This window comes from Delphinus delphis, chromosome 7 (assembly GCF_949987515.2).
Source record: "Delphinus delphis chromosome 7, mDelDel1.2, whole genome shotgun sequence".
Lineage (NCBI taxonomy): Eukaryota > Metazoa > Chordata > Mammalia > Artiodactyla > Delphinidae > Delphinus > Delphinus delphis.
This window is the reverse complement of record NC_082689.1, coordinates 11,094,537-11,117,754: the sequence shown is the minus strand read 5'-3', so window position 1 is coordinate 11,117,754 and position 23,218 is coordinate 11,094,537. Positions and strand designations below refer to the sequence as shown.

Genomic DNA, 23,218 nt, shown 5'->3' with positions numbered 1-23,218 from the left:
GCCCTTGGTCCTCGGCCGCGCCTCGCCCCTTCTGAGGTCTCCCTTACTGAAGACACGAGTGGCCCTCGTCCCACCCACCCCAGACACCAAAGGGTGTAGATTCCGGTGGCCGCGGCGCGGGCAGGAGCGCACTCCTTGAGCGGCTCCCGGAACCCGGCGCCCGCCCTCGGGAACCCCGAGGCAGATGTAGGTGGGGGGGAGGGCAGGGCGCGCTCTGCGCCCGAGCATATCCCGGACCCCCTCCCCCCCGCCAGCCCCGGGACGCCTGAGCTTCAGGATGCACCCCAAGATCTTGGGCTCTAGGCCCCGAGTCCCGGGAGCTTTCTGCGGCGCGCGCGCATGCGCGCCGGCGCCTTCCGCTGTTTGGCCGTTTCCATGACGACCAAGTCAGTCGGCCGGTGGTTCCCCGGCGAAAGAATGAAGCTCAAGGGCCTCCTGCTCCGGTATTACCCGCCAGGTACAGGCCGGGCCCCGCTCTGCCCTCTTGTGAGAACCTGCACCAGGAGGGTCTGGGGCAGAGGAGGGTGCGGGAACCCGAGAGGTGGGGTCCAGAACGAGTGATCCCTGTGGGACGGGAAGCCTGGTGCTTCCTAACTTGGGCCCCTCACTGCTTCGGATGCTGGACTCTGTTCCTCAAAAGTTTTAAAAAGACTCTTTCAGTTTTTTTTTGTTTGTTTTTTTTTTGCGGTACTTGGGCCTCTCACCGGCGTGGCCTCTCCCGTTGCGGAGCACAGGCTCCGGACGCGCAGGCCCAGCGGCCATGGCTCACGGGCCCAGCCACTCCGCGGCTCACGGGCCCAGCCGCTCCGAGGTATGTGTGTTCCTCCCGGACGGGGGCACGAACCCGCGTCCCCTGCTTTGGCAGGCGGACTCTCAACCACTGCGCCACCCGGGAAGCCCCTCAGGAAGTCTTTAAACTTTTAAATTGCTGAGTCATAATGCTTTCTGGTTACTTAGGAATGAAGTGAACGGGGAGGGATAGGGGGTGATTAGTGGTGGAATATTGGTTTCTGGAAGGGAAGACACCGACAAGGACCACATTGATTTTTTTTTTTTTTTTTTTTCCTGCGGTACGCGGGCCTCTCACCGACGTGGTCTCTCCCGTTGCGGAGCACAGGCTCCGGACGCGCAGGCCCAGCGGCCATGGTTCACGGGCCCAGCCGCTCCGCGGCATGTGGGATCCTCCCGGACCAGGGCACGAACCCCTGTCCCCCGCATTGGCAGGCGGACTCTCAACCACTGCGCCACCAGGGAAGCCCTCAGGAAGTCTTTAAACTTTTAAATTGCTGAGTCATAATGCTTTCTGGTTACTTAGGAATGAAGTGAACGGGGAGGGATAGGGGGTGATTAGTGGTGGAATATTGGTTTCTGGAAGGGAAGACACCGACAAGGACCACATTGATTTTTATTTTAAACGCACCAGAATAAGTCAAGGTGTGTTGAGTATAAAAAGAAAAATGCATACTTAATAAGCATATTACCTTAGTGACTGAATTCCAGACTGTACGTATCAATCAATCAGCACATTTACTCAAGGTCTACTCTGTACACACTTTGTGCTCCTTGTCATGGGACTTTGCGGTACGCGGGCCTCTCACTGTTGTGGCCTCTCCCGTTGCGGAGCACAGGCTCCAGACGCGCAGGCTCAGGGGCCATGGCTCACGGGCCCAGCCGCTCCGCGGCATGTGGGATCTTCCCGGACCGGGGCACGAACCCGCGTCCTTTGCTTCGGCAAGTGAACTCTCAACCACTGCGCCACCAGGGAAGCCCCTAAATACAGTGTTTTGACAGAGTTTCCTGTTCTCTCTTGATCCGAAATGCTGCTGGAATCATGTCTATTACGTCAAATTATAGTCTGTTGCAGTGATTCTCAAAGTGTAAGGGGACTCTTGGGGCCCTCAGATCCTTTCATTGGGGGCCTCAATGTCAAATCTCTTTTTGTAATAACACTAAGATATCATTTTCTTTTTTTCACGGTGTAGATATTTGCCCTAGTGGTGCAAAAGCAATGGCAGGTGAAACCGCTGGTGCCTGACTACAAATCTAGCAGTGGCACCGAACTCTAACAATGGCCATTGTATTCCTCACTGACACACTTGCAATAGGAGAAACAGACAAACACACAAACACCCAGAAGCCCTTAGTTTTACTTAAGAATGTCCTTGGTGAAGCAATAACACTTATTAACGTAGTGAAATACTGACATGTGGGTACGTGTTTTCTGGGTGATGAAGTAGAAAGTTCTCCTGAGGTGCTTCTGCTGCAAAGTGATGTACGATCCTTATCTTGAGGAATGTGCTTGTGCACGTGTTTGAGCTGAAAGATGAACTAGCCATTTTTTTCATGGAACACCGTTTTTACGTGAAAGACAGAAATAAACATGGTTTTCAGACTTGTATGTATGGCAGACATTTTCTTGAAAATGAACAAAGTGAGTCTGAAATTTTCAAGCAAAACTGTCAATATTTCTTGCCAGTGATAAAATTTGAGCTTTCAGAGCGAGAATTAGAACACCAGGAAATTTGTATCTAAATCATAAGCTTAACAGCTTACCAACAGTAAAAGAGTTTTCTGATGATAGATATTGGTATTAACAAATGTGATTTTTTGGATATTGTATGATGAAATATGCGCACATTTAGAACTCAGTAAACTAACATTTTTCAAATATCTGACGCATGATGTTGTAAACCACACGTGGTAAAAGAAATTGAAAGTGTGAGATAGACCAATGGCTTTTAATGTAACCGGGTCTGAAGAGTTCATTGATGTGGTTTCAGACTCGGAATTGCAACCGGTCTTTATAAAAACTACCATTTGTTGAGTTTTAAAGTAGTATCGAAGAAGAATATCCAAAATTACACAAAAAACTGATTAAAATATTCCTCCATTTTCCAACTACGTATCTGTGTATGACCCAGATTTTTTCTTATATTATATTTAAAACAACCTATAGCAACAGCTTAAATGCAGAAGCAGAGATGAGAATCCAGCCGTCTTTAGTTAAGCTAGATATTAAAGAGATCTGCAAAAGTGTAAAACAATGCTACTTTTCTTACATTTTTTTGGGTGAGGGGAGTAAATATAGTTATTTCAATAAAATATGCTATTTATATTAACATGCTATGAATTTATTATTGCTATTTTACAACAATTTAGTAAATATGTTTTTAAAATTTCAATTTTAATGTGGAAAGTATTAGAAAACCCCCAATTCCCAATAATTAAAAACGTGTAAATTAGTCCTGAGGCCAAAACATTTCAAGTCCGCTGGTCCATATCCATAGAGGTGGTATGATAGAGGCTCTGTTCACATTTTTTTCAGTCTGTTATCTCTCTGTTGTTCAGCTTGAATATATTCTGTTGATTAGTCTTCAAGTTCACTGATTCTATGCTTTGTCATCTCTGCTCTACTACTGAGCCTATTCAGCATGTTTTCCATTTTGGTTACTGTATTTTTCATAATACCATAATTCCCATTTGATTTATTTCAATAACTTCTATTTATTTTCTGAGATTTTTCATTTATTTGTTTCAAGTGAATCTGTAAACGACTGCTGAAGCATTTTTTTTTTTTTTTTTTTCTGGCCGTGCCGTGTGGCTTGTGGGATCTTAGTTCCCTGACCAGGGATTGAACCCGCGCCCGCTGCATTGGAAGTGTGGAGTCTTAACCACTGGAAAGCCAGGGAAGCCCCTGAAGCATTTTTATGATACCTCCTTTGAAATCCTTGTCATTAGTTCCAGTATCTGATTCATCTCCATATTGGCATTTATTGATTGTCTTTCTCTGGTTCTTATTGTGAAGAGTGACTTTTTTTTTTTTTTTTTTTTTTTTTTTTTTGCGGTACGCGGGCCTCTCACTGTTGTGGCCTCTCCCGTTGTGGAGCACAGGCTCCGGACGCGCAGGCTCAGTGGCCATGGCTCACGGGCCCAGCCGCTCCGCGGCATGTGGGATCTTCCCGGACCGGGGCACGAACCCGCATCCCCTGCATCGGCAGGCGGACTCTCAACCACTGCGCCACCAGGGAAGCCCTGAGTGACTGTTTATTGTATCCTGGAGACTCTTGATCCCACCTACATCTATTTTGGCATGCCGTCACCATGTTTAGGTTTAGTACATAGGTTCTGGTCTGCTTCTGTGGGCTTTAATTACAGTGATACTTTAGTTTTCTGAGCTTTTGCCATGTTATTCTGGTCTAATTTGTTTTTCTGGTGTAAGACTCCTGCTTTGCTTTGTCTTAGCAAGACTCCTGCTCACTCTTCTCTGGTGCCACCTGCAGGGGCAGAAGGTATGTCCCCAGTGTGCCTGTTCTCACTGTGTGACCTTCGGGGGGTGGAGGACAAGCCCCTGGGCCTGGTTGTGCCACTGGTTGAAAGGCAGGGAGACGCTGCTTTGGTGCTTTGCTGTGGAATGGGGTCTGGGAGGTCCTGGGACTTCGCTGATGCTGCTGTAGGCAGATCAGATGGCCCCCTCAGACAGCAGCTGAGGAGCAGGGATATGTGAAGGTCTGCGGCTTTGCTGCTCCAGCTCTTGCAGGCAGATGAGATTGCACTGGGGCCGAGCTTTGCAGTGGGGACTGGGACAGCCCAGGGCTTCCACTGGTGGGTGGGACTGCCTGCAGGGGCCCCCGTGGTGGAGCAGTTCAGGGTTCCTCATCAGTACTTTGTCTGACTTCTCTTTTCCTTGTCCGTTGGCCACAGAAAGCAAGCTTTTTTGTTGTTTTTTGATGTTTTGATATCTGTGCTTTTCGGTGGTTTCAGGCTGCCAGTCCTTTTGGTCCCCACTGTTGGGATACATGTGAAATGAAAAGAAAACCCAGGGAACTCACCGTGTTGTCATTCCTCAAATCCTGAGGCCCCTATCCATCCACCTTTTTCTATCCAACTTTCAATTATTTTAGCATTGCCTGCTGAATGATTTCAAGTGTATTTAGAGGACAGACCAAGGAAAAGTGGGTCTACACCATCTTGTTTTGAAATCAGACATCACTGCATATGTTTTATGTAGAAAAATGGAAAAACAAAAATGAAAAAATTATGTCAAAGTAGGTTAACTTTTGGCATAGGCTGTGATCGTAAGTGTTTTATAACTTAATATTTGTTTATTTCTTAGGAATTATGTTGGAATATGAAGAAAGTGGACAACTAAAGACCAAATCCATAGATCTGCTCGATCTCCGTACCAGGTAAGTTAGCTATATAATGCAATATGTATTTCATATCCAAAATTGTGATGGGGAGACCCTGACATAGGGTGGTGTGTGGATGAGCTGCGTAAGCTACAGACAATGCATTACTAATTAAATTGTTCCGGGGTATATTATTTCCTGTTTGTTTTGTTGAATTTTATTTGAATGTCTTGCTGAATGAGGAGGAAGTAGAAAAAGGATCATCAATCTTTCTTCTTCTTCTTCCCAAACCAACCATATTTAAAAAGAAAAAAAATAAACCTTTTAGTTTGGAAATCTGTTTTGATTCATAACATTTGTTGGAAACCTTTCCAAGAGGCATTATTATCTTTTTAATTCTTATGTAAGTATAACTGTTTTGACAACTGAGTTTTTCAAAGTCATCATTGTGAAACATCTCTGATTCATTTCCATTCCAAATATTCACTTTTATTCTGAAAGACTGTGTTTCTTGAGAGCTGGGACCGTACCCTGACACTCCCAGGACTCAACCTATGGTAGGTAATAAATGTTAGTTGAATGAATGGTCTCCTAGCTCAGTGCCTTGCACAAAACTGGAGCTCAGCCTGTGTTTATTTGTGAACAGAAGGAGGATGCTTATCAGATTTCACATTTCTGGGAAGCAGATGCTGAAACAGAAGTAGGTGGGTACAAGGTTACTGGGAAGTGACACCTGGGACAGATCAGAGGATGAGGCACGTCTGGGCAGGAGGAGACATCAACCTTGATGATGATGCAGGTTTGACAAGAGTCTCTCCAGCCCGTGGGGGAGCTCGGAACAAAGCTTGCGGGTTTGAGGACCCCCTTATGGGGCAGAAGTGGCCAGGCTCTTGCGCGGCCCCCTTGCCTAGCCAGCGGCCAAGGGCTGTGGGTAAGAGCAAGCCGTGGGCTCAGACACTAACATGGATCCTGAAGAAGCTGCAGCTGGAGGCTGTCAGCCAACCACCACCTCCCTCACGGCAGCTGGGCCCCGAGTCCTTTCTCGATACGCATTTGTGACATGTTTTGCAAAATGACCCTATTTTGGATGTTTTGTGGTATACAGACGTTAATATTTGTCTTGAATTAATATTATTCTGGACTAGCAAAATTTACCATGATTGCTGTAGATTATTTGAATACTGGGGAAAACTTGAACCTGTACTTTTCACACCAGTTCTCTTTCAGGGACATAATGTTATAGCCCATAAGAAATCCAATAATAATAATAATAGTAATTCTTTGAATGTTTGTTTTTGGTTAGGTACTTTCTCTTTCCCTAAAAATATTGCAAACCTAACCTTTCTGAGCCTCAGTTTCTTCATCACTAAAATAGTTGTGAAAACGCGTTAAATTAGAGGGTTGTTATAGGATTAAATGACACATTTAATATATGTTCATTTAAAAGAAATATATGTTCATTTAAAAGAAACAGGAAAAAAATAAGGAAAAAGAGCTCTTGTTCAGAAGCAGTATGCACTTGGCCTTCTTAGGTAAGCAATGAGAATCTTTGTACACCTTCCTCAGGAGAAATCTCAGTTCATGGAAAGGCATTGGAGAGAACCCAAGCAGCTGTCATCTGTGACACAGTGCTCTTCAGTGATTTCTGTGGTTTTTTTTTCCCCCAGAAATCTCTTGGTAAAAATGATGGTGTTGTTGACATTTTATAAATCTTATGCTTCATAAAGCTATATAATCCTTTATGTAATAAATGTATATGCAATTTTTGACAAAGACAAAAATAACTTTTTTATTCTTGGTGAATTTCAGTACAGATGTCAATGCCTTAGTACAAGAGATACAGAAAGCAGAACCTCTAATCACAGCTTCACGAGCAAACCAGGTCAAACTTTTAATACAGAGGTTACAAAATAAACTCGGACAGTACAGCAACCACAAATTCTATCTTTTTAAGGTAATGTCTGTTTTAAAGATACTAAGAAGAACTTCAATGAATTAATTGGTGTTCTATTAATCTGAGGTAAAGTACAAATCGTGTTTTCTCTTTTCCTCAGTTCCTCACATATTTTTGCTAAGTCTTAATAAATGTTCGTTGAATGAATGAATGAAATTCAAAAATTTACTTCTTAACAGGTTCAATAAAGATTTGTACTAGTAACTTTAACTTTTCTTTATAATGATAAATCTAAAGGATAATCTAAGTTATTGAATAATTAAAATTTTTTCCAGTTAGAGTAATATTAAGACATGTTTCATGGTGGATCAATATTTCAAATTTTCTGCTTCCATGTGAACTAAACTATATTTTAGCAAATTATTTATTGACATAGATTGCATAATTTAATTCAATGAAAATATGCTTATTTTCCTGTAGTATTTTGGTGACTAAATTAAAACAAATGTCATTTATTCAAGAACAGCTTTTATTTTTTTCTTTATTATTTAACAAAATTTAATGATTTATTCTAGAACTGCTTTATATTACACTGATTTTATTTGTTATGACTTAAGTAGACTTATTATTAAATACTCAGCTTATTTTGTCTGATGCAAAATATTCAAGCAACCTGTATTCATCTGTTCCATTCACGAGAGGATGGTTATTCTTGTAATAGCTCTTTGTCCAGTAGGTGGCACTATTTAACTTCAAATATGAGCTCTATAACGCATGACCTTGTAATTTATCCACCAAAGGGAACATTTTTGATAGTGAAAGAGGACACTATTAATAGTTACACTCTGGCAGTACACATAACTGGGACCGTCCCAGTCTAGCCAATCACTCTGTCCATAAACAGACGATCCAATTTAAGTATATTCATTCAATAAATATTAAGCGTCCCCTATGTGCTAGACAATGTAGGGATGGAAAGATAAATAACACAACGTATCCTGACTCTGAAGGAGCTTTAAGATTCAAAAAGTAATGCTACATTGTAAATCTGTATTTGAAACATATTGAGTTTATTTCCTATATACACTGTTTATGCATATATACAAAACCATGTGCAATATGTGAAAGAAAATATAAATTAGTGCTATTTGGTATTTTATAGCCATAATCTATCTAAAGGTAAATTGATGGAAAACACAGATCCTATTATGTTTCTGTAATTAGTTGTAACCACCAAATGTGTTAGTAGTCTTAATAATAGAAGGTCCAATGTAGTTTTCTCATTTGTTCAGATATTTGATATTGTCCATTTATTATGTATAATTAAGACACATTTGAGTGTCTTCATTGGTTTGCAGTTAAAATGAATGAACTGAAAAATTTTGTTTGAGTTTAAAATAAGTGGTGTTTTCTTTCATTGAAGGTTCTCAGAGCACATATACTGCCATTGACTAACGTTGCACTTAATAAATCAGGCTCATGGTAAGGTTCTCTGTTTATTTAAAACAGTTTATTAGACTTTATTTTTTAGAGCAGCTTTAGGTTCACAGCAAAACTGAGCAGAAGGTACAGAGGTTTCCTATAAAGCGTCTGCCTTGTGCCCCTGCACACAGCTTCCCTCACCATCAGCGTCCCCCACCAAGACCTGCATCTGTTACAGTTGTAGCCGATATTGATAGCGACACATCATTATCACGAAAAGTTCATAGTTTACATTAGGGTTGACTCTTGGTTTTGTACATTCTGCAGGTTGGCAAATGTATAATGACATATACCCACTGTTGTGGGATCACACAGAGCAGTTTCACTGCCCTAAAATCCTCTGTGTTCTGGTTCTTTATTTCTATGTGTAAGTCTCTGTCTATTTCTATTCTTTATTTCTAATTTTTAATAATCAAGGGATAAAAGTTTTAAAATAAAAGTATACATGTAAGGAATACAACAGGATGATTTGATATAAATATACATAGTGAAATGATAACTACAGTCAAGTTAATTAACATCTCATCTCCATAGTTACCATCTTTTGTGTGTGTGATGAGGGCACCTGACATCTATTCTTTCAGCATATTTCCGGCATTCAATACAGTATTATTAACTGTAGTCATCATGCCTGTACGTTAGATCTCTAGGCTTATTCATTCTGTGTAACTGCAACTTTGTACCCTTTGACCAATGTCTTCCCATTTCTCCTCCCCAGTCCCTGGTAACTGCTGTTCTACTCTCTGCTTCTGTGAGTTCAACTTTGTTGTTGTTTAGATTGCACATACAAGTGAGATCATATGGTATTTGTCCTTCTGTGTCTGGCTTATTTCACTTAGCATCATGTCCTTCAGGTTCATCCATGCAGTAGCAAATGGCAGGATGTCCTTCTTTCTCATGGCCGAATGATATTTCATTGTAAACATATATATGCACCATATTTTCTTCACCTATTCATCCTTTGACAGATATTCAGGTTATTTCCATATCTCGGCTATAGTGAATAATGCTGCAGTGAACATAGGAGTGCAGGTATCGCTATGAGATCCTGATTTTGTTTCCTTTGGATATATACCCAGAAATGAGATTGCTGGATCATATGGTAGTTCTATTTTTAATTTTTTTTGGTAACCACCATCCTCTGTTGCATAATGACCATACCAATTTACATTCCCCAAGAAGTTAGGAGGAAAATGCCTAGAAGAGAACCACAGATATACTGCCTTGTCAGCCTTGCTGTTTAGCTGGGTGCAGATCAGAATTTGTTTCACCTTTTATCATAACCACTTGTCATTAAGACTGGCTTTTCAATTTTGTGCTTTTTGTTCTGTGCTTGGGAAATATTTTTCCTAATGGAGTATTTAAGGAATAACTCAGATACTCTTAATTTAAGCTGTTAGAGGTCAATATATTGATACTAACGAGTCCTATAGTAGAATAGTCACGTTAAAGGATTGTTAAATATTAAACAAATATTTGTTGAACACTTAGTGTGTCAGTCATGTTCCAGGGCCTAGGGATGATGGTGGTAAACCAGGCGGGTAGAAGAACTAGCATGTATGAAAGAAACAATACAGTTCTTCAGAGACTAGTGGGAAGGGGAATATGGCTGATCAGGGTGTGCTCTCGGGAGAAGTTGAGGTCCCAGGTGTAGCCAGGACTGCTGGCCTTGCGGACCACAAGCAAAGTTTGAATTTTCCTCTAGATCACTGGGAAGCCATCTGAGGAAGGTTAAACAAAATAAATCCAATTTTGGTGAGGGAAATAGATTTGTAAGGGACATGTGTGAGTCAAGCCCTATTAGAAGGTGGTTTTATTTGTTTGGGCAAGAGATGGAGACAATGGAGCTGGTGAGAAGGGATGTACTAGGGATGTATTCTGAGACTGGGCTAATAGAATTTACTGATAGATTGTGTGTGGGATGTGAGGGAAAGAGAGGCATCAAAGGTGATGCTAAGACTTTATGGTCTGACCAACGGGAAGAATGATGTTATTTGTTGAGATATATTAGAGTTTCAGAAAATGTTACTGATTATTAACATTATTTAATGATATAACTATTTATATTGTAAGAATGATTATTGGAAGGATTACTCTTTATTTTATTTAGTAACTAGTAACTCCTTTTTGGGTTTGGGTTAAAATTGGAAAGTTTCCAGGTCAAAGGTTAGATATTGCTCCCAATTTGTTTGTTCTGCCTTCACAACTTCCATTGTAAAAAGCAAGGTAAATGGGGTTATAATTTTGCAGGCAAAAGCAATGAGGTCTTTATTAACACATTGCTAGTTTCACCTTGTGGTGTATTTATATTGCTTGTGTTAGCTTTATCACAGGAAGCTATGATCGGACATGCAAACTCTGGGACACTGCCTCTGGAGAGGAACTTCACACCCTGGAGGGTCACAGGAATGTGGTTTATGCCGTAGCATTCAACAATCCTTATGGGTAAAAAGACATTCACTTGTACAGTTATTCCTTATTAATCCATTCATTCTTTTATTCATGTCTCCCTCTATCTATTGGGGAAGGAAAAGAGGAAGACAAAGAACTAAAAGTTATTGAGTGCCTGACATGTGCTTTGAAAACCTCTTAAATACCTTCTTCAGTGCTTAAAGGAGCTTTGGGATAGGTATTGCTGGTTTCATATAACGTATATAAAGTTCAGATACCCTTCCCAGGTTCACACAGTAGTAAAGAGGTGAGTAAGCGTTCAGGCTTTTGCAGGGCTGACTCTCTGCCCTTGGGAGCTCTCTGACAGCAAGTTCCTGCTGATGTTTATAGCACTGGGCTGAATATGTAAACTGATACTATTCAAAAATTAGAACTCTGTTTTGTTATAGAGTTCACTGAAATAGATATAAGATTGCTTGTTGTTTCATTTTATTTTTAAAAAATTTTTATTCTATATTGGAGTATAGTTGATTTACTGGATAGGTTATTATTTTAAAAGTGAAATAAACTTCTGAGTAGATAGAGATCCATGTATTAATATCTCTTCTCTTAATTCAGTATATCAAATACTGTGGTTGAATTTGCTTCCAAATTCCATATATATTCTTTTTAAATCTTAGTGACAAAATTGCCACTGGATCCTTTGATAAGACGTGTAAACTATGGAGTGTAGAAACCGGAAACTGTTACCATACCTTTAGGGGTCATACAGCAGAAATAGTGAGTATATTTATTTTATTATATTTTTATGTTGTCATTCTTTTTGTTTTGTTTTACTTTCCTCTTTTTTCAGTAGAACTTATTTTTTAGAGCAGTTTTAGGTTGACAGGAAAATTGAGTAAAAAGTACAAAGGTTTCTCACCTTTCCCCTCCGCGGCATGCTCCATCATCAGCATCCCCATCAGGGTGGTACGTATATTACAACTGATGAACTTACACTGGCACATCACATCATTGTTATTTCTTTTTAGAATTTCATTGTAAAAGCAGTGGCTATACCTTTATAATTAATTTTAAAGCCTATCTGATATTTTCAGTTTCTATGTATCATGTATGGTGGTATTGATATAATTTATAAACTACTCTAGTCTTAATATCTTGCCGATGCTGTAAAAGCCCCGTATCCTGCTTTGACTAAGTAGGTAAATGATGGGATAAGTATATGAACACAATATCCAACCTGACTTTTCCTCTTTCACTGACTTGTCTTTAGAGGACTGACGTGATGAGGGTTGACGAAGTTCTTAAAGTAGCTTTTAAAATAACTTTTTTATATCATGTAAGATATCTAAGCTGATTGTTTTCTGGATATAATTAGAACTCAAATTTGCATAAATAGTTTGATACTCGAAATGGCTCTCACTATTGGGAAGCCCTTGTCCTTGGCCAATTCTGTGTTACATCTTATAACAATTAGTGAGATAATTGGCACACTATAGAACAAGTGATAGCTTTTAAAAATAAACAGTCTACTTATTTTAGGAATAAAAATTTATTTATATTCATCCTTCAAATTCATCGTATGTTCATCCAACAAGAGCTCACGCTATGTTCAAGGTACTTTGCTAAACACTGGGGATACTGCAGTTAGAAATTGTAACTGACCCTTTAGTGGCACTCAACATGCCTGAAGCACCGTCCTAAGCCCTTTACATATATTAGCTTAGTTGTTTCTCATAACAGCCGTAAGGGGTAGATATTTCCCCATTTTACAGTTAAGGATGCTGAGGTATAGAGAGCTTAAGTAATTTGTCCAGGGTCATAAGAAAGACAGAATCCTCATTCTCCTAGTGTGGCCATGTTTTCATACTCTCTTGGAATTTTGAAAAGGTTTCTTTATTTATAGTTCCTAGGAAGACGTTTCGTATTTTTCGTAGTCAACAACATCAATCCAATGAATGTTTACTAAGCATTGACTGTGTGAAGCCCTGGCCTATGTGTGTGGGGTACCAAACAGAATCGGATGTAGTTCTTGGTCCCCCAGGGATTTTGCAGTCTTGTAGAGGGAGTAGAGGTGTCCATGGATAAGTTTAGAGATGTGTTGTAGGTGGGCCAGAAGTTGGCGGGGAGTTCAGTGAGGGCACAGAGGGAGTGGCCAAGCCTCCATGGCCAGGACTGGTATTCAGGAAAGACTCTGCAGAGAGGTGGCAGGTGCGTTCCAGGCAGAGGGAGCTGCAGCAGCAAACGCCCAGAGGAGGTGTGTAATCGTGGTTTGTGCTTAGAACTCAAGTGGCTCTGAGCATCCAGGGCAGCGCTTCCCAGCCTTCCGCGCACAGAAGGTGCTCATACGGAGATGCACACGCTGGGAAGAGCCGCTCCCACAGTTAGAGGTGACTGGCGGGGATCTCTGGTGCTGCCCAGCTGTCTGGGCTAAATGTGCCAGTGCCTGGCACACCTGTAACCCTGCAAAGCCACATCCCAGCCTTTGTGTGATTGAAGTGAGGGAGGCAGGGGAGGCCTTCTTGTAGATTTCTAAAGGGTCTTAAATGCTATGCTAAGGAATGGGGACTTCATCCTGGAGATATTGCCATGCTGTTGAGACTTTTCAGCTGGGAAGGGACATGCATGGTCAGCTTTGCATTTTGGGAAGATCATTCTTTTGCCATTGTGAAGGAGAAATGGGCAGCGGATAATATCAGAAATATGGGCCAGTGGGGATCTTGTAGCCACCCAAGCAAAGATGACAAAGCTCTGTTGTGAGGCTGGTGAGGCGAATGTGAGAGAGGTCAGGGGTGGAAGGAGGAGGACTGGGTCACCAAGTAGACACGAGGCATGAAGCAAACAAAGCATTTAGGGTGGTTCCCTGATTTCAGACTCAGGCAGCTGGCAGCGCCATTCACCAAGTCTGTACATAAGAGAGAAGCAGGATTCTTTGTGTGATTTGCATGTCTTAGACAGAGTGATTAAGGTCTCCCTGTGTGATGGCCAAACAGAGGCATCCATTTGGCAGTTGGCTCTTTGGGGCCGAACCGAGCAGTGAGATCTGGGCAAAAGACGTGGATGTGTGAGTCACCGGCATCTGGGTGGCAGTAGAAACCACCGAACAATTGAAATTTCCCAAAGGGAAAGGTAGACTGTAGGGAGAAAACTGGTGGGATCTTGGGAAGATGGAGAAGAGAAAAATTTAAAAGATACAATAAAGGAGACAAGAAGTTAGAGAAGAAAAGCAGAGCACTATCAAAGCAGTCAAGAAGGAAGAAAATATCGAGAACCTCAGGAATGTTAAGTGAGATGGTCAAGACCAACAAGCCTCTCAACTGGACATGGAGTTCCAGTAGAGTTGAAGAGTGGAAGATGGGCAGTGAGTGATGGTAGGCTATTTTTCCAAGGAATTTGGTTGTAAAGGGGAAATAAAGGTAGTTAAAAAATGGATATGTTGAGTCAAGGGAGGATTTGTTTTCATGTGGGAAGAGCTCAAGCGTACTTATAGGCCACTGGAAAGGATCCGGCTCCTGCTAGAGGGAAGGGGAAGTTGGTGGGCTCATCTCTCCTAGGTGTACAGGGAACATAGTGTCTTAAAATGGCAAAGTGATCCCTCTGAATCTGAGACTGGAGGAAAGGAAAGTGGGGGCCAGGGGAGGAAGTTCTCAACTGATAGGTAAGTTTTTTCAGGGAAGTATTAGGAGGCCAGGTTATCTGCTGAGGAGGAATGAGGATGGGAGCGGAGGCAAAAATGGGGAATGGGAGAATATATTGAATCCGAGGCGTGTTAGACAAAATAGGGAAAGCTACTGAGGCCACAGCTGAGGACAGAAGACATGAATGAACATCACTAGTATCTGCTATACTGTTTTCTTCAACTGCCTTGGTTGAGGGTAGGGCAGGCAAATGAGAGATAAAATCCCAGATTGATACAAGTTTTTAGGAGTTATATGAAGAGTGCAGGTGAAAAGACAGGGACTTGGAGTTTTGGGATGCTGGCAGGAGTGATGCTTCCAGGTGTCATTTGAATGGGGGATAATGGGCCAGGAGAAAAGAGAGGGGTTTACATGAAATGGAAGGTATCCTATGGGGAGGTTGGAGGGGAGGCTTGGTAAGGAAGAGAGAAGGTAGAAGTATTGGGAAATTGTAACTAGAGACTGGTGTATTGGTAGTGAATCTTCTAGAAAAGGTGACATCAAGGTAAGGGTGTTGCCGTGGGAGTGATCCCTGGTTGGGCAACTAAGGTCCCACATGCCCCGCGTCGTGGCCGAAAAAAAAAGGATGGGAGCCAGATAGCATGAATCTCAAAGGAGCTGGGCTTTGCTTTTGTTCTTGTTCTTCTATGGTCTGGAAGTGACTAAGGGGAGCCAGTGCCTCTCCAAGCCTGAGCTGGGTGATGTGGGAGAACAGCAGCCTCTTCTCAAGAGGAGAATGCGTCAGGATCTACCTGCAGATAAATGGCTACTCGTATCTGGTATTTTGCTGCATATCTGTACAAAGAATTAGGCTGAATCTGCTGAGAGAATCACGTCTCCAAGCTTTTCTATATTAGAATTAACAATGTAAAACTCTATCTTTCTAACATCTCTCTCGTTTCATGTAATTCAGGTGTGTTTATCGTTTAATCCTCAAAGCACATTGGTGGCTACTGGAAGTATGGACACAACGGCCAAACTGTGGGACATTCAGAATGGAGAGGAAGTGTTCACTCTCACAGTATGTTACTAATGTTAATAACATCAAGAGTTTTACATTTTCATTAGCTATTCCTTTGGGTAAGCCTTTTACTTGTGGGTTTTTTTTTAATAAATAAATTAATTAATTTTTATTTTTGGCTGTGTTGGGTCTTCGTTGCTGCGCGTGGGCTTTCTCTAGTTGTGGCGAGCGGTGGCTACTCTTCGTTGCGGTGCACGGGCTTCTCATTGCAGTGGCTTCTTTTGTTGCAGAGCACGGGTTCTAGGCACGCGGGCTTCAGTAGTTGTGGCACGCAGGCTTCTCTAGTTGTGGCACACGGGCTTAGTTGCTCCGTGGCATGTGGGATCTTCCCAGACCAGGGATCAAACCTGTGTCGCCTGCATTGGCGGGTGGATTCTTAACCACTGTGCCACCAGGGAAGTCCCTTGTGTTTGTTTTTATTTGTATATTTATTACAAAATGAACTCTAAGTTAGAAGATGTTTTTGAGTGATTGGTTTTCAGACTGTAGTAGAAGAGTGTTTCAGCTGGTTTGCTGACTATTCCCAAAGACTTAAATGGACGTGCTGGGGAAGCCCAGATGGGCTTTTTATTTTGACTAACTTCAGTCTGTAAGCCGTACCAACTATTGCTTAAAACCTATGGTCACCTACCTGGCTAAAAGCAAAGGAGATGGAGGCTGGGGCCTTTGGGAAGAGGCAGAAGTGGAGGAACCTGCCAGAAGATTTCTTAAAGAAACTCCCTTCTTTTCTAACCTCCAGCCTTAGAAGCCTCTGGTATTACAAAGTCTGAAGTATAAGGGGCAAGGGGCAGGAAGTGACAAGGCCAAAGGGCACTGCCCGCAGAGTGGATGCTGGTGGTGTGGTTCGGCAGGGGCCCCTGTCTGTCGCCACCACATGTCCGTCCAGAACCATCCTATGACTGCTACCCTCCACTTCTTCCCGCCTCAGCGAAAACTACCAAGCAAAAAAGTGTGATGCTCTGTGGCAATCAGTGGGGACAATTGGATGGGAAATCACATTATTTTATTCTTTCAGATTATAAATGGGTTTAAAAAATAGGATCCGCTTTCTAGGAGAACTTTTCCTAGAAGTTCTCCTTCTAGAAAAAGTTAAAATGGACTAGAATAAAAGAGGAAAATCAGTGTTTTTAACTAACACCAAGAGTTTTTCTTTCTTAAATCAGAGAGCCTCGTTTTATTCATGCAAGTATACTTTTCCTGATCTTCGTACTCATCACTTCTGTGGGTCACGCTTCTTCACTGCCTCTTCTTTCAGATAAATGCCTAAGAGCGTTGGAAGGTGCGTGTCCTGCTCTACACGTGTCCTTTATTAAAATTAAATGGAGCTGAACATTAAAATTCTGAGCACATAAACGTATTTCAGCTTGTTTGCAGTCTCTCCCTATTCAGCCAGCCACTGATCTCTCTTCTCCCTATAGAGCTTTGCCTTTTTTAGCATTTTCTTTTAGACTATTATGTTATACATTTGTAGAAATCATTTCATCTACAGGTATGCATGATGATATCTGGTCTTTTTCTAGGGACACTCAGCTGAAATCATCTCTTTGTCCTTTAACACCTCAGGAAACAGAATCATTACGGGGTCTTTCGATCATACAGTTACAGTGTGGGATGCTGATACTGGAAGGTATTCTTGATTTTTAAGAATTTTTTTTAACCTGCATCAGAAGATTAAGAAGATAGTCTTTGTTATTTATCAGCTTAATGTTAAATCTATTCTTTACCTTGGATTCCATAGGAATAGGGACACATTGAAAGCAAATTAATTCATTCTTTAATGATTTTTCTGATCCACCAAAAATATATGCTTCCTTGGAATTCTGAGGAAATAATGCCAAACAGTAACATAAAAGGAGAATGTTAACAATAGCCTGGTTACACAGCTATTATTTATTCCATGTACTATGTAATCAGATTTCAATGGCTTGTCATTATGGTAGGCATGGGTATCATGAATAAATAAAATCATGGCTAATGACCCAGATTTAATTTTGTCCAAGAACTTCAACTTCCTTCCTAATTATTTTTGGTTCTAGTTGCTAAGAAGTTAACTAAATTAGCCTACTTTTGTTGGAAAACTCCACTCTTGGACTTGTCTGCGTTTTGATAGAGGGACCAATTATCAGGGGTACCGATCAACATGGTTGCAACAAGAAATGAGAGGGAAGGAAGGGTTCTCAGACAACTGATGGGTAGTTTCTGAACAACCAAGGGGTCCTCCTATCTGGTGTAAAAATAGTTCTAGAACTTCAGATTACCTTTATTATTTTTTATCCATGCCTTTCTGAAGTGTTGTCTTAAGTAATGTTGTTATCTTGGGTTGTTAAAAGTTTAAGTATATTTTTTGCTGAAATGAAATTAGTAGCCTAGTTGACTCTTTTTGGAGCTACAGTTAAGCCGTCTTTGATTGGTCATCATAGATACTATTTTGTGAAAAGTAAAATTCAGACTCTTACACCAATGGCTTGAGATCATTCTTTGTACACATTCTTGACTGAGGAATCTTTCGCCAGTCTGAACCATTTCCGTTTTGTAGGAAGGTGTACACCTTAATCGGGCATTGTGCTGAGATCAGCAGTGCCTTATTCAACTGGGATTGCTCTCTGATATTAACTGGCTCTATGGACAGAACCTGCATGGTGAGCTCAAGAAATATCTTTGCTTTATAATTCTTACGTCTGTACTTTATACTGTGTCAGGTATTCATTGCAACATTAACAAATTTTAAAGGTGCTATAAAATTAAGATATTAATTTATCAACAATTGGTAGTTTTTAAATTTCAAGTTTCTGATCCTCCAAGTTTGAAGAAATTATAATGTAAAATAGTTTTAGTTGATTTAAATGTGTTGAAAGATCTTATTATTTTAAAAGGCGCGTTATTTTTGTTTAATGCCCCTCTATTCCTTTATTAAACTTCGATTAGAGTGAACTTCACGAAGTCTCAACACAATGCCTTTACGTTTCTGTTGCTAAGAGCTTATGTTCTAGAATTATTATTAGATATATAGGTTATATACCAAATGTATTATAATCTTAATGTGCTTTTCATTTTCTAGCATTGTAGTTTTAGATCAAGCTCTTTACCATTTGATGCCCTTTGCATGAAAAGAGGATGCTTCCATTCCAATCAGAGAAGCATGCACTTGGAGATTTTTTTCCTAATGTAGTGGCAGATTTGTCTACCCGTTCTAAATGTCTGTCCTTGGTCTTCTCTGTGTCCAAAGTGTGCCCTGTTAGATGGTTGGCTGTGGTCTCCGGTCATGAATCAAGGTAAAATGAACAAACATGTGAAAACTATACACATGATTTCGGCACAGTTAATTTAGCCAGCCATAAACATGTCGTGAAGACTACTTCTGGCCACCTTTGCACTTTAGATAGGAAGTCATAGTCTTTGTCATCTTCTTCTTTTTTAAAAAAAATTTCAGCTGTGGGATGCTACAGATGGAAAATGTGTGGCGACATTGACAGGCCATGGTGATGAAATACTAGACAGCTGTTTTGATTACACTGGAAAGCTTATTGCAACGGCTTCGGCTGATGGTAGGTAATCTGTCGGTACATTTAATTTATGGAGAGATTTATGTTTTGTTCGATAAACACGTGTGATTCTACACTGTAGGTCATCTCCCTGGTGACCAGCTATGATAGAAACTACATGTGCCTCATCTCTATGATGTCCATGTACGTCAGTACACTAGGTCTCTATCATATTCTTGATAATCACATGTGATGCTATAGAATGTCTGCATCACCTCCTTGACAGCCACATATGATGTTAAACTAGATCTTCATCTCCTTGATAACTATATATATTGGTGTATCTTGGGTCATCTCCCCCTAACGACCATGCATTATGCTACACTATGTTGTTCTCATCAGCTTGACTGCCACTGATGGTTCCATAATAAATCTGCATTGTCTCCTTTATAACATGCGCTGCTCTAACATGTCTAGTGAATCATCATGATGAACATATATAATGAGCTATACATCACTTTCCTGAATGTCACTTAGGATTCTACACCATGTCTGTCTGATCTTATTGGTAACCACGGTCTGATGCTACACTGTGTCTCATTGTCTACTTGACAGCACTGTATAGTTGTATACTTTGCATCATTTTCTTGACAATAACAAATGAAGTTACGCTATATCTACATCCCTTTAAAGTAAATATGTATGTTGTTATGCTATCGTTTATCGCACTGATGACACTATGTGATGCCGTAGTATGTCTGTGTTGTCACCTTTACAACCACATATGATGCAGTGCTATATATGCAAAGTCTGTCTGGCAGGCACATGTGATGCTGTATTATGACTGCATTATCTCTTTTTTTTAACATCTTTATTGGAGTATAATTTCTTTACAATGGTGTGTTAGTTTCTACTTTATAACAAAGTGAATCAGCTATACATATACATATATCCCCATATCTCTTCCCTCTTGCATCTCCCTCCCACCCTCCCTATCCCGTCCCTCTAGGAGGTCACAAAGCACCGAGCTGATCTCCCTGTGCTATGCGGCTGCTTCCCACTAGCTAGCTATTTTACATTTGATAGTGTATATATATCCATGCCACTCTGTCACTTTGTCCCAGCTTACCCTTCCCCCTCCCTGTCTCCTCAAGTCCATTCTCTGCATCTGTGTCTTTATTCCTGTCCTGCCCCTAGGCTCCTCAGAACCTTTTCTTTTTTTTTTAGATTCCATATACATGTGTTAGCATACGGTATTTGTCTTTCTCTTTCTGACTTACTTCACTCTGTATGACAGACTCTAGGTGCATTATCTCTTGGATAACTATGTATGATATTTAAAATAAGATTTTTCTCTGATAATCCCGTATTATGAATGTCTGTGTGCATGTCATCTCCTTGAAAACTAAAGGTGATGCTATACCATGTCTATGTCATTTCCTTCACAAGCATGTGGAGTGCTTCCCTATTCTGCATCATCTCCTAGACAACTGTGTGTGATGATATAGCTTGTTTCATATCCATGATGGCCATGTATGGTGCTGCAGTATATCTGTGTCACCTGCTGATAACCACATATGTTGTTACACTCTGTATGTGCCACCTCCCTGTAGTCCACAGATGACTATACACTATGTCTCCATTATCTGCTTGCTGGGATGTATTACTGTACAGTGTTACACTATGTCTTTTCATCTTCTGAGAACCACACATCATGCTGTACTATGGCTGCATTATCTCTTCGATATCCTCACACAGTGCACAGTGTGTCTACATCAACATTCTGACTACCGTGTACGATCCTGCATTACATCTGGACCATCTTATCAATGGTCATGTGTCATGCGACACTATGTCTATCTCCTTGATTCTAAACTATGTCCATGTCATCTTCTCATCAACAATGTAAGACACTATGCTGTGTCTAGGTCATCTCCCTGATGAACACATACGATACTACACTCTATCTTCATCTTTCTGATGACCACATTTGATCCTAGACTTTGCGCCATCTCCCTCATGACCATGCTTGACGCCAGCCTATGTCTGCATCATCTCTGTGATAACCACACGTGACGCTATGTCTGTGTCACCTCCTGTGAAGGCATGTCATGCTGCTGTATGACTGTGTCATTTCCCTGACAACATGAGCAAGCCTCCACTCTGTCTAAGTCACCTCTCTGATAATCACATATGATGCTACACATATGTTTAATTCTCTTAATGACCATATGTGACTTTACATCGTGCTTGTGTAAATTCCTTAACAGCCCTTTAAGAGATTCTGGCAAAAATGGAATGCTTTTCCCAGGCATGATTTATTCACTTGTTCTTTGCCTGTATTTGCTCCTGGTGACTAACATACTTTTAAGTAGTTACTTTGTGTTATAATCAGTTGTAGAATTTTGCCAGTGATTCATTTTAATTACAGTCTTTATTATTGTCTCCCTTTTCAAAATTATATTTGCATGCTCGTTCTCTTACTCACTAGGACTTTTCAAACATGGTCCTTTAATCATACGTACATGTCCTTTTTACATCCTGGAATATAAACACCCTGAATCTGGAGAATTTTATTTTTTAAACTATTTACTTTCTCATCTTCTCACAGATCTTTGCTTTTAAAAATCATCCCTTAACTATAATTAATCTGCCCTTTTCATTTTAAATATCATTCTCATTTATACAAAAAATCTATTCACTAAATATATATGGAGTACCTACTTTGTGCCAGGAATAGTTTTAGGAGCATAGGATATATCAATGAACAAAAGAGATGGGAATCTCTTTCCTCCTGGAGCTAAGTTGTAGACAGGGGGACAATAAATGATACTGTGCATGTGTTTTATATAGAATATTAGATTATATAGAATGCCAGGAGTTGGTCAGTGCTGTGAGGGAAGAAACAAGCAGGGACAAGGAATCAGGATGCTGACGGATGGATGAGAATAATATATAAGCTTGATTCTTTTAGTTTTGTCCTTTCTATCATCTGTTATTTTCCCTAGCAGTGATTCTTTCCTTGTTCGGTAACACATTACTTCCAAAAAACTCTTTTTCTTTTCTTTGTTTTGTAAACCTCTTCTCCTTCTGTCCCTCCTAAGTCTTGATGTTTAGAGCAATTTTTTTTCTTTATTTATCTCTTGGTCTTTGCTCCTCATTCCCTTCTTAAAATTAGATCTCATTCAACAGAGTTAGTTGCCTGTGCAGCTACAATCTGGTTTTTTATATTTATCAGCTTTTTCATTTTCACTGGAATTACTCTGAAGGCTGACATTTTTGGTGTCTTATTCATATTTCTATCTTATAAAAAACTACAATTTCAGGCTATATTATTTTTATGTTTTCTGAAGTTTAAAAATGCTTTTGTAAAATTTAATGTACTAATCTATACTGGATCTCTTTGTCTTATTAACAAACTCTTTTTAAAAATTTTTTCTCTATTTAAAAAAATTTTTTAAAGATTTTATTTTTTTATTAGTTATCTATTTTATACATATTAGTGTACATAGGACAATCCCAATCTCCCAGTTCATCCCACCACCACCTCCCCACCAACCCCACTCTCCCCCCTTAGTGTCCATACGTTTGTTCTCTACGTCTGTGTTTCTATTTCTGCCCTGCAAACCGGTTGATCTGTACTATTTGTCTAGATTCCACATATATGCGTTAATACACGATATTTGTTTTTCTCTTTCTGACTTACTTCACTCTGTATGACAGTCTCTAAGTCCACCCGTGTCTCTACAAATGACCCATATTTCATTCCTTTTTATGGCTGAGTAATATTCCATTGTATATATGTACTACATCTTCTTTATCCATTCATCTGTCGATGGGCATTTGGGTGACTTCCATGACCTGGCTATTGTAAATAGTGCTGCAGTGACCATTGGGGTGCATGTGTCTTTTTGAATTATGGCTTTCTCTGGGTATATGCCCAGTAGTGGGATTGCTGGGTCCTATGGTAATTCTATTTTTAGTTTTTTAAGGAACCTCCATACTGTCCTCCATAGTGGCTGTATCAATTTACATTCCCACCAACAGTGCAAGAGGGTTCCCTTTTCTCCACACCCTCTCCAGCATTTGTTGTTTGTAGATTTCGGATGATGCCCATTTTAAATGGTGTGAGGTGATGCCTC

General features: G+C 40.5%; 1 protein-coding gene across 2 annotated transcripts in view; it reads left to right on the top strand.

Annotated features, from left to right (window-relative positions):
• The first annotated feature begins 402 nt into the window (after positions 1-402).
• Positions 403-23,218, top strand: part of DAW1 (dynein assembly factor with WD repeats 1) — a 30,988-nt gene continuing 8,172 nt past the window's right edge. Inside the window, exons 1-10 of one of the 2 annotated variants that reach the window (XM_060015493.1) lie at positions 403-457; positions 5,114-5,186; positions 6,939-7,083; positions 8,447-8,505; positions 10,828-10,950; positions 11,577-11,676; positions 15,487-15,594; positions 17,115-17,221; positions 18,131-18,233; positions 19,025-19,139. In XM_060015493.1, coding sequence (XP_059871476.1) covers positions 418-457; positions 5,114-5,186; positions 6,939-7,083; positions 8,447-8,505; positions 10,828-10,950; positions 11,577-11,676; positions 15,487-15,594; positions 17,115-17,221; positions 18,131-18,233; positions 19,025-19,139 — 973 coding nt within the window. In that variant the 5' untranslated portion in view covers positions 403-417. The remainder of the gene's footprint in view (positions 458-5,113; positions 5,187-6,938; positions 7,084-8,446; positions 8,506-10,827; positions 10,951-11,576; positions 11,677-15,486; positions 15,595-17,114; positions 17,222-18,130; positions 18,234-19,024; positions 19,140-23,218) is intronic. The other variant, XM_060015494.1, reaches the window with a different exon arrangement.